This window comes from Canis lupus, chromosome 25 (genome assembly GCF_048164855.1).
Source record: "Canis lupus baileyi chromosome 25, mCanLup2.hap1, whole genome shotgun sequence".
Taxonomy (NCBI): Eukaryota; Metazoa; Chordata; class Mammalia; order Carnivora; family Canidae; genus Canis; species Canis lupus.
Genome location: NC_132862.1, coordinates 35,516,539 through 35,529,127, shown reverse-complemented (window position 1 = coordinate 35,529,127; position 12,589 = coordinate 35,516,539). Strand labels below are relative to the sequence as shown.

General features: G+C 36.5%; 1 protein-coding gene across 1 annotated transcript in view; it reads right to left on the bottom strand.

Annotated features, from left to right (window-relative positions):
* The window catches only part of LOC140617498 (C-type lectin domain family 9 member A-like), a 42,702-nt gene extending 33,745 nt beyond the window's left edge, over window positions 1–8,957 (bottom strand). Inside the window, exon 1 of the mRNA XM_072799021.1 lies at window positions 8,808–8,957. Within this exon, the coding sequence (XP_072655122.1) occupies window positions 8,808–8,819 (12 nt within the window). The 5' untranslated portion in view covers window positions 8,820–8,957. The remainder of the gene's footprint in view (window positions 1–8,807) is intronic.
* Window positions 8,958–12,589: the final 3,632 nt, after the last annotated feature.

Genomic DNA, 12,589 nt, shown 5'->3' with positions numbered 1-12,589 from the left:
CACCTGCACCCTGATGTTTCTAGCAGCAATGTCCACAATAGCCAAACTGTGGAAGGAGCCTTGGTGTCCATCGAAAGATGAGTGGTTAAAGAAGATGTGGTCTACGTATACAATGGAATATTACTCAGCCATTAGAAACGACAAATACCTACCATGTGCTTCAACGTGGATGAAACTGGAGGGTATTAATAGTGAAATAAGTCAGTCGGAGAAGGACAAACATTATATGTTCTCATTCATTTGGGGAATATAAATATAGTGAAAGGGAATAGAGGGGAATTAGAAGAAATGGGCAGGAAGTATCAGAAAGGGAGACAGAACATGAGAGACTCCTAACTCTGGGAAATGAACTAGGGGTGGTGGAAGGGGAGGAGGGCGGGGGGTGGGGGTGACTGGGTGGCAGGCACTGAGTGGTGCACTTGACGGGATGAGCACTGGGTGTTATTCTGTATGTTGGCAAATTGATCACCAATAAAAAATAAATTTATTATTTTAAAAAAAGTACAAAAAGATTGAGAAAATACCATGCATACTTCCTAATCACAATATTATGAAACTTCAAGTCAACCACAAGAAAAATTTGGAAAGGTAACAAATACATGCAGGTTAAACAACGTGTTACTAAAGAATAATGAGTCAGCCAAGAAATCAAAGGAGAAACTTAAAAAGCACATGGAAATGAAGAAAATGAAAATACAACTATCCAAAACCTTTGGCATGCAGCAAAAGAAGTCCTAAGAGGAAAGTATATAGTAAATACAGGCCTACCTCAAGAGGCAAGAAAAATCTCCAATAAAAAACAAAAACAAAAATCCACCTAATCTTATACCTAAAGAAGCTAGAAAAAGAACAACAAACAAAACTGAAAGCAAATCAAAAGGAAGGAAACAATAAAGATCAGAGCAGAAATAAATGACATGGGGTGGGGAGGTAGAAGAGATCAATGAAACCAGGAACTGTTTCTTTGAAGAAATTAATACAATTGATAAATGCCTAACCAGACCTACCAAAATGAAAAGAGAAAGGAACCAAATAAATAAAAGCAACAAATGAGTGAGGAGAATTAATACCAACACCACAGAAATGCAAACAATTATAAGAGAATATTATGAAAAACTATATACCAACAAATTGGACAACTGAAAAAAAGGAATAAATTGCTAGAAACATATAAACTACCAAAACTGAAACAGGAAGAAATAGAAAACTTAGATAACCAGAAAGAAAATTGCATCAGTAATCTAAAATCTCCCAAAAAACAAAAGTCTAGGGCCAAATGGCCTCACACTGAAATTCTATCAAACATTAAATAAGAGTTGATACCAATCCTTCTCAAATTATTCTAAAAAATATAAGTGAAAGAAAAACATCCAAATTCATTCTACAAGGCCAGTATTACCCTAATTCCAAAACCAGACAAAAGACTCTAGTAAGAAAATATCTCCAGGTCCATATCATTGATGAACATGGATACAAAATTCCCAATAAAATATAGGGCAAATCAAATCCAACAGTACATTAAAGGAATCATTCATCAAGGTCAAGAGGGACTTAATCCTGGGCTGCAAAAGGGGTTCAATATTTACATATCAGTGTGATATACCACATTAATCAAAGGAAGGATAAGAACATTATGATCCTTTCATGGTGTGTATAAAATGCATTTGACAAAGTACAATACCTTTTAATGATAAAAACTCAACAAAGTAGGATGAGAGGGAATATACCTCAGCATACTAAAAACCATATATGAAAATCCACAGCTCACACTATCCTCAATGGGGATAAACTTTGAGTTTTTCTTCTATGGTCAAGAACAAGACAGGAATGTCCACTCTCACCACTGTTATTTAACATAATACTGGAAGTCCTAGCCATAGCAATCAGACAACAAAAAGAAATAAAAGGCTTCTAAATCAGCAAGAAAGAAGTCAAACTTTAATTATTTGCAAATGACATGATTCTCTCTATATAGAAAACCTGAAAGACTCCACCAAAAAATTGTTAGAACTTATACAAGAATTTAGTAAAGTCACAGGATAGAAATTCACTGTACAGAAATATGTTGTGTTTCTATACACAAATAATGAAGTGGCAGAAATAGCAATCAAAGCAATCCTATTTACAGATGCATCCAAAACCATATCTAGGAATAAACTTAACCAAAGAGGTAGAAGATCTATGCTCTGGAAAGTATAAAACACTGATTAAAGAAACCCAAGACGGGGGTGCCTGGGTGGTTCAGTAAGTTCAGGATCTGAGTCTTGGTTTCAGCTTAGGTCATGATCTTAGTGTGGTTGAGATCCGGTCAGGAGTTAGATGCTACACTCAGCACAGTCTACTTGAGTTTCTCTCTCTTTCCCTTTATCTCTCCCCCCACTAGCACTCGTTCTCTCTTTCTCTCTCTTTCAAAAATAAATAAAATCTTAAAAAAAAAATAAATTCAAGACAATCCAAAAAAATGGATAAACATTTCATCACGTCCACAGATTGGAAGAAAAATATTGTTAAAACATCTATGTTACCCAAAGCAATCTATGTTACCCAAAGCAATTAAATCCCAGATTTAATGCAATCTCAACAAAATGTGAACAATATTTTTCACAGAGCCAGAACAAACAATCCTAAAATGTGTATGGAATGAGAAAAACCAAATAGCCAAAGCAACCGTCAAAAAAAGTAATAGCAGAAGGCATCACAATTCTATACTTTAGGTTGTAACATTATAACTATAATATTACAAAATTGTAGTGAGTAAGACAGTATAGTACTGGCACAAAAACAGACAGATACAAATTAATGGAACAAAATAGAAACCCAGAAATAAACTCACAACTGTATGGTCAATTCATCTCCAACAAAGCAGGAAAGAGTATATGGAAAAAGTCTCTTCAACAAATGATTTTGGGAAAACAGGATAGCAACATGCAAAAAAATGATACTGGATCACTTTCTTACACCATACACAAAAATATATCCAAAATGATAAAAGACCTAACTGTGATACAGGAAACCATCAAAATCCTTGAGAAGAACACAGGCAGTAACCTCTTTGACATTGGCCATAGCAACTTTTTCCTAGATATGTCTCCTCAGGCAATGTAAATAAAATAAAAAATAAACATTTGGGAATTATCAAAATAAAAAGTTTCTGCACGGAAAAGGAAACAATCAATAAAACTAAAAGGCAGCCTATGGAACATGAGGAGATACTTGCAAATGATGTATCTGATAAAGGATTAGTATCCAAAATATATAAACAATATATCAATCTCAACACTCAAAAAGCAAACAATCTGGTTAAAAAATGAACAGAAGACATGAAGAGACATTTCCCACAGAAGTCATAAAGATAGCCAACAGATGCGTGAAGAGATGCTCAACATCACTCATCATCAGGAAAATACAAATCAAAACTACAGTTAGATATCACCTCACACAGTCAAAATGTCTAAAATCATCAACACAATAAATGGCAGGTGTCAGGGAGAATGCAGAGAAAGGGGAACCCTCTTGTAGTGTTGGTGGGAATGCAAACTGGTGCAGCCACTGTGGAAAACAGTATGAAGGTTTCTCAAAAAGTTAAAATTAGAACTACCTTACAATCCAGCAATTACACTATTGTCTTTCAAGTTCTGTGCCCATTTTTTAATCAGGATATTTATTTCCATTGTTTTTGTTGAGTTGTAGGAATACTTCGTTATATTCTGGTTATATATCAGATATAAACCTGCCACCCTCTCAGTTCTCTAAGTTGTCTTTTCATTCTGTTGATGGTATCTTTTAATGAAGAGAATTTTTCCGTTTTGATTAGTCCATTAATTTAACTCTACGCTTCAGTGTCACATATAAAAAATCATTGACAAATCTAATGTCATGAAAATTTTCTCGTTGGTTTTCTCCTAAGATTTTTATGATGACATGTCTTTCATTTAAGGCTCTGATCCATTTTGAATTACTTTTGTATGTGATATAAGTTAAGGGTCAGATTTTATTTTTGTATGTAAATAGCCAATTTTTCCAGTATCTCTTGTTGAAGAGACTGTCATTTCTTCCATCAGATAGTCCTGGCACTCTTGTTAAAAATCATTTGACCAAAAATACAAAGGTTTGTTTCCGGGGTCTGTATTCTATAACATCAGCCTATATTTCTGTCTTTATGCCAGTACCATCCTATAGACTGAACAAAAATTACAAGTTGACCTATGATGGGAGAACTTATGATTCTATGACAATGATTTTATAATGACTTTATGGTGATGGAAAAGTGATGCACATTCAGTAGAAACTATATTTTGATTTGGATTTTTCATCTTTTTCCAGGCTAAACCATACTCTCATGATGCTGGACAGTGGCAGTGAGCCACACCTCTCAGAAAGCCATGTGATCCCAAAACAACTTATGTACTTACAACTACTCAGCACCCATACAACCATTCTGTTTTTCACTTTTCACTTTCAGTACAGTATTTAACAAATTACATGAGATATTCAACACTTTAATATAATGGAGGCTTTGTGTTATATGATTTTGCCTGACTGTAGGCTTATAATTTATATATGTAAATATATACTATATTTATATAATTTTATAAATTATATATATATATATTTGCCAGTTAGATTATTCTTGTTTGGGATGCCTGGGTCACTCAGCGGGAGTCCCCAGATCGAGTCCCACATCAGGACCCTGCATGGAGCCTGCTTCTCCCTCTGCCTGTGTCTCTGCCTCTGTGTGTGTGTGGTCTCTCATGAATGAATGAATGGATGAATGAATTAGATTATTCTTGTTTGGCATTTTTTCTGTCAGGTATTTGAATATATCCTCCCTTTTATTTTTCTAGGCTGTAAAGTTTTTGCTGAAAAACCTGCCAAAAGCCTAATAGGAGTTTATGTGTATGTTACGAAGGGAACATACAACAACAAAAACAAAAAGCCATGTACAAATTCAATGCAATCACTGTCAAAGTCCAATAGCAATATTCACAGAAATGGAGAAGGCAATCACAAAATCTGTATGAAACCACAAAAGACTTTGAATTGAAAAAGCAACCCTGAGAATGAAGAACAAAACTATAGGCATCCCAATTCCTTATTTTAAACTATACTACAAAGCTATAGTAATTAAAACAGTATAGTACTGGCGTAATAATAGAGAAATGGAACAGAGTCAAGAGCCCCAAAATAAACGCATGCATATGTAGACAACTAATATTAACAAGTAAGCCAAGAAAATTCACTGTAAAAAGGATAGTCTCTTCAAAATGGTATTGGGAAAACTGGATAACCACATGCAGAATAATAAAATTGAACCCTATATTAAATTACTCACAAAAATTAATTTAAGATGAATTAAAGACAAACATAAAACCTGAAATCATAAAATTCTATGAAAAAAACATAGAGGAAAAACTCCTGGCATTGGTCTTGGCAACATTTTTTTTTTTCAGAAATGACACCAAACGCAAAGGAAACAAAAGTAAAAATTAAAATCTTGATATTAAAAAAAAACAATAAAATCTTGATATTGTAATTCCCACTACCTGTAATAATGGCCTTTTTTGGAAATAGAATCACCACAGATATAATTAAGCTAAAATGAGGCCGTTAGGGAGGGACCTAATCAAATATGATGAATCTCCTGATGACAAGAGGGATATTTGATCAATGACATACAGGAAGAATGCCATGTGATGACAGAAGCAAAGATGAGAGTGATACAGAGACAAACCAAGAAATGCCAAGGACTGCCAACAACCATCAGAAGCTAGGAAGAGGAAAGGAAGGATTTACTCAAACAAGTAAAATAAAGAGTCTCAAATGGAACATAGTCCTGTCATCTTGATTTTAAACTTATAGCCTCCACAACTATGAAAAATGAATGTATGTTGTTCAAAGACATTCAGGTTATGACACTTGTCATGACAGCAGAAGGAATAAATATACCAACCATGTAACCAGCACCCAGATTATTACACCCACCAATATCAGCACAGGAGAATGCCCCTTGGATGTTGTTTTCTCAAGGATAACTCTGCACCATGGTAAATACTATTCATTCCCCATTATTACTTTTAGGAAGAAATCCACACAGCAGGAGTTTTTCTCCTAGTTTTTAATAGCAGTGATTAAACATCCCTAATGTTCAACCTTATAAATAAATGCAATAATAAAAGAATGAGCTATTTTGTGTCAGGCTTCTTTTGCTCAAAATTAGGTTTGTGATATTAATCACAAAAACATGGACAGATAGTTTAAATAACAGAAATACCAGAAAGACGTGCTGAGACTCACAAATAATAGGAATTTGTACATTTAAATGACAGAACAAAACCACTTTTATTGGTGAAGATATTATTGGCAAAATCAAACAGATCAGTAACACACTGCACTGGTAAAGAAGTGAGGAAGCAGGAATTTTTTTAATTTTTTAATGCTACTGTCTGGAGATAATAGGTGTACAACCTCTACTGAAATATTGCATGCCTATTAATCATTTTATTAATTTGCCTATCATTTATAAATGCCTATCATTTATTTAGTTTGACAGAGAGAAAGAGAGACAGAGAGAGAGAGCGCGCACAAGCAGGGGGAGTGGCAGAGGGAAAGGGAAATGCAGGCTCACCACTGAACAGGTACCCCAATGTGGGGCTCAATCCCAGGACCTTGGGATCATGACCTGAGCCAAAGGCAGATGCTTAACTGACTGAGCCACCCAGGTGTCCTGATGTACAGCAGTTTTTGACACAGAAATTTCACCGCTAGAGATTAACCCTACACATATGCTATATGGTAAATGATAATGTATTAAGTGCTATTCATTCAGGCATCTTTCTACAGTTTAAAATTCTGGGACAAACCTAAATATCCATTGGAAATAAAACTAGTAGATAAATTTTTGGTCCACCTATTTAGTGCAGCATTGGCAGCTGCTTACAAACAGTGATACAGGTCCTATGTACTGATATGGAACAAACTGCAGGATATGTTTCTAAACAAAAATGTAAAGAAGAAGCACCACTGTTTGTAGTTATGTGACATTTTGTTTAGCAGACAGCACGCATATGCTTGTACTTCCCTAGAATATCTCTGGAATACAATCTAAACTAGTTACATATTTCCCTCTGAGAAGGGAACTAGGTGAATAGCAAACAAGATGGGTTAATAAGAGGATTTGTTCATCATTTCAAACAATGTAAACGTATTAATTCCTATTTATTTATATCAAGATCATTTCATTATTTTTTAAATGTAAAATCTTACACTCAATCAAATTGACTTTATTTCCCATTCTCTGATACATTGACTCTTGAAATTTCTAAACAATAAGCTTATTTTGGGGTGCATAATTTTACTATTTATAAACTTCAGTGTTTTACCCTTGCTGAGAAATGTTTGAAAGATCATAACCCTTAATAAACCATGCATGGTGGACTAATTTGAGTAAATACTCCAAGTTTTTTCCCCTAATAACTGTTGAAGAGTGAAAATATTAAAATTTTGATGTCAGTAATACTTTTAATAATCAGAGCCAGTGAACTTTTCACAAATGTAATGAAAGTGTTTACTACAATCAACAGTAAAAATAGCTGATGACTTGAGGTGTCCACATTTTACATCCAATAAACTCTGTTGGAAATCCCTGCATCAGAGAATATATTTATTTTACAAAGCCATTTATCAGGCAAAATTTATCACAAATTTAAAACATATATACAGGGGGATCCCTGGGTGGCTCAGAGGTTTGGCGCCTGCCTTTGGCCCAGGGCGTGATCCTGGAGTCCCGGGATCGAGTCCCACGTCGGGCTCCCAGCGTGGAGCCTGCTTCTCCCTCCGCCTATGTCTCTGCCTCTCTCTCTCTCTCTCTCTCTCTCTCTATGTCTATCATAAATAAATAAATTTTTAAAAAAATAAAATATATATACAGTTATTTCAATGGACATACAGTGAGTGAGAGGCATATAGTTGTAAGATTAAAGAGTAATTGTAACTAAACTAATGGAAATGTTGCCAATGGACAATTGAAGAAAGGGAAGAAGTAGAAAGGGTAGTACAAACTGGGATGTATACATGAGTGAGACATGCAAAATGTGAAAAATTCTTCTTCTAAAACTGAAAAAGTCTTCTTCTAAGACTCCTGAAACATCTAGGAAGTAACCAAATATAATAAATTCATTATGTGACACACTGTAACTGCACATAGAGTTTTTTCAATTTCCTATGATTCATATTAATGTGCACAGAGTGCACATCTCCAACACTAGCCTCACTTTGAGCATAGAAGATGCTTATATGCATTTAAAACAGAGTGCATATTTCCCCCTCAGCCTAATGTCTTCCACACCAAAAAAAAAAATCATTAAAATTTTATGAAACTGGGCAATCAGAAGGAATAAGGTACATGGATTTTAAATTTGGGAGTGAGGTTACAATATACAGGAAAAAATATTACTTAGTTTTCCTTTATGACTGTAACTGATAGGAAGTAACAATTTCAGGTAGTAAAATTGTCAGTGAGAATTTGCCAACTTTTTAAAGTCTGCTATTGGGGTGCCTGGGCTGCTCAGTTGATTAAGTGTCTGCCTTTGGCTCAGGTCATCATCCCAGGGTCCTGGGATAGAGTCCCACATCGGGCTCCCTGCTCAGCTAGGAGCCTGCTTCTCTGTCTCCCTCAGACCCTCCCAGCTTGTGCGCTCTCTCTCTCTCTCTCTGTCAAATAAATAAATAAAATCTTTTAAAAACAAAAACAATAATAAAGTCTGCTATTATTTCAGTAGTACTTCTTTTAAGGGATTCCATTACCCTACCTGCTCCTTCATGGTTTTTCTTCTGTATCTTGAAGCAGTTTTCTCAATAATGATTTCTGGTTATCCTCATCTTATCTTATCATTATCTAAACATTTAGGTGTCCAAGGCTCAGGCCTTTCATTTCCTAAGAATCACTTCCACTCTCTTACTTTTCACACTGTCTATGCACTGCTGTGTGCAACATCTGCATTCCCAACACAGACCTCTCACTTGAACATCATAATAACGTATCACAATGCCCTTGTGACTGACACATCCATATATAGCTAATGTTTAATCAATTTCTGAAAATTATATCTAAAACTGAATGCCACATGTGCCCTCTTAACATCAATATCAGCATCATTCGGGCAGCCCTCTTGGATCAGGGGTTTAGCGCCGCCTTCAGCCTAGGGCATGATCCTGGAGACCTGGGATCGAGTCCCAGGTCGGGCTCCCTGCATGGAGCCTGCTTCTTTCTCTGCCTGTATTTCTACCTGTGTGTATGTGTGTGTGTGTGTGTGTGTGTGTGTCTCATGAATAAGTATATCAGCATCATTGTTACAATTTCTGGACCAAAAACTTTGGAGGCATCCCTGATTGGTCTCTCTCACACATCTTTGAAAGAAGTGTGGAATCTGGCCACTTTATACTAGCACCAACCCTAGCAATCTTCATCAAGTCACCACATCTCACCTGGATGACCCCAACACATTCTGAGGTAGGCTCCTGTATCCCCATATACTCCCTGAACCCTCCCCAAAAGAATACACACCATCTAATCTCAACAGAATGTACAGAGGGAGTCTCTAAACCAGGAAGCCCGCTTTTGTCACTCCTCTGCTCAAAACCCTCTAATAGCTTCACATCGCCCCCATAAAAAATCCCAAGTTCTTAGACTTTTCTCATGTCCTACACGCTCTCACCATCATTGTCTCTCTGACCTACGTCTCTTCTTCCTTATTCACTTTGCTCCAGCATCACAGGCCCTCTTGCTATTCCTTCAAGCATGCTAAATACACTCCTACCTCAGAGTCTGCAACAGCTGTGTCTACTGCTAGGATGCTCTCCCATCAGGTAATCCACAGGGCTTGCTCATTCAAGATACTGTGCAAAAATCATTTCTCAAGGGTGCTGTCTCTGACCATTCCATTTAAAAGAGTGAAACCTCTTCCTCTTACTTTCATATACAAAAGTCCCTATGATATAGCTAACGTAAGAAACTCCCCGATATTCCATAGTATTTATCTTCTTCTAATGTGCCACGTAATTTACTTGGCATATTTGGTTTGTCCTCAGTCATCCCCACCAGCACTATCATGCCTGCATTAGAGTGTATTATCTATAAGAGGAGAATACTGTTGCATGTTTTATTCATCAATGTAACTTCAATGGCTAGAATAGTGCCTGGCATATTGCAGGCAATCAATAAACAGCATGGTAATTAGCCCATGTCTCTCATACTGCCCGTCATGTTACCTAGATTTAGTTAGATCATTTTCTTCATTTTATAAACTAGTTTCCTGGACATCAACTAACAATTTTAAGTGATTTGCTAATGAAACACAACTACCTTGAGTACATGGGTGGCTTAGTCAGTTAAGTGTCTACCTTCGGCTCAGGTCATGATCACAAGGTCCTAGGATTGAGTCCCACATTGGGCTCCCTGCTCAGCAGGAGACTATGCTTCTCCTTCTCCCTCACCCCTCCTCCCAGTTCTTGCACTCTCTCACTCTCACGATCTCCCTCTCAAATAAATAAATAAAATTTTTTAAGAAAAGAAACAATTCAGAAATTATGTGGACTTGTGCAAAATGATAGCATGAAAGATAATAATGACCACATTAGTGATGCAAAATTGCTAAATGATTTTAGAAGAAGCTCTTTTCTTTTAATTCTTAAATGATACCAAGTAAACAGGTACAAGTTTCATTTACAGAGATATCTGGGTTTTTGTTTTTGCCTTTTTAAAAGATTTATTTATTTATTTATTTATTTATTTATTTATTTATTTATTTATTCATGAGAGACACACAGAGAGAGCAAGAGACAAAGGCGGAGGGAGAATCAGGCTCTCTGTGGGGAGCCCAATGCTGGACTCCATCCCAGGATGCTGGGATCACGACCTGAGCCAAAGACAGATGCTCAACCACTGAACCACCCAGATGCCCCAATAAAGTTAACTTCTGAGATAAGAAAACTCAATTCATTTAGGAACTGATTGATACAACCGAGGTTTAAATTAATCAAGCTGTAGCTGGATTTTTTTAGATTTATTTGATTCCATATGCTATTATTTAGTTCATCTCTTTCTTATGGGTAAGAGTGATTCACTCATATTGTTATTTTAATAAGAATTTTATAAACAAGGGATCCCTGGGTGGCGCAGCGGTTTGGCGCCTGCCTTTGGCCCAGGGCGCGATCCTGGAGACCCGGGATCGAATCCCACGTCGGGCTTCCGGTGCATGGAGCCTGCTTCTCCCTCTGCCTATGTCTCTGCCTCTCTCTCTTTCTCTCTCTGTGATTATCATAAATAAATAAAAATTAAAAAAAAGAATTTTATAAACAAGAAGATATAGGTTTTTTGGTGGTGTTTTATTGTTTTTTGTTTACATAAGCTCTATGCCCATATGGGGCTTGAATTCACAACCCTGAGATCAAAACTCACATGCCCCACTGACTGAGCCAGCCAGGAATCCCTGAGTGTGTGGTTTGTTTTTTTCCTTTTTTTTTTTTTTTAATTTATGATAGTCACAGAGAGAGAGAGAGAGAGAGAGAGGCAGATACATAGGCAGAGGGAGAAGCAGGCTCCATGCACCGGGAGCCCGATGTGGGATTCGATTCCGGGTCTCCAGGATCGCGCCCTGGGCCAAAGGCAGGCGCTAAACCTCTGCACCACCCAGGGATGCCTAGACCATCAGTTCTGTATCATCTCTGATTAGAGCTTAAAAATAAAGTCTATGACACATATATGTTAAACACTTGATAGTCATATATCAGAATACTATACGTTTAAATGTACATTTAATTTGCTTATACACATTTAGTATATTTTTAATTATATACCATTTTAATTTAATTAGAAAATTATACGGGGTAGGGAACTAATCTCTTAAAAAGTAGTGATCAGTGTTAACTGAAGACTCATATTTGCTGAATGAAGAAAGAATATATGAATGAACTAATGTATATGAGTGAATATATAAATACAGACAGAGTTACAAGGCTATACCTCTCGCTGTTTTCTTTTTCTCTGAGTTCTTTTTTCCCTCTCACTTATACCCTGAAAGGCACTCTTTCTCACCCAGCCTGGGACAATGCTGAAATGAATTTATGAAGAAAGTACTCTAAAAGACTAAAGTAGAAGTGTGCTTGTTGAACCTGATGTTTTCCTCCAGGCACTGGGGAAGAGAAAGTAGAAAAGTAGAGTGAGTATAAGATGATGTGCAAACACTCGTAAAACAATCAATGTGATTCATCATATCAGCAAGAGAAAAACCAAGAACCATATGATCCTCTCATTAGATGCAGAGAAAGCATTTGACAAAATACAGCATCCATTCCTGATCAAAACCCTTCAGAGTATAGGGATAGAGGGAACATTCCTCGACATCTTAAAAGCCATCTATGAAAAGCCCACAGCAAATATCATTCTCAATGGGGAAGCACTGGGAGCCTTTCCCCTAAGATCAGGAACAAGACAGGGATGTTCACTCTCACCACTGCTATTCAACATAGTACTGGAAGTCCTAGCCTCAGCAATCAGACAACAAAAAGACATTAAAGGCATTCAAATTGGCAA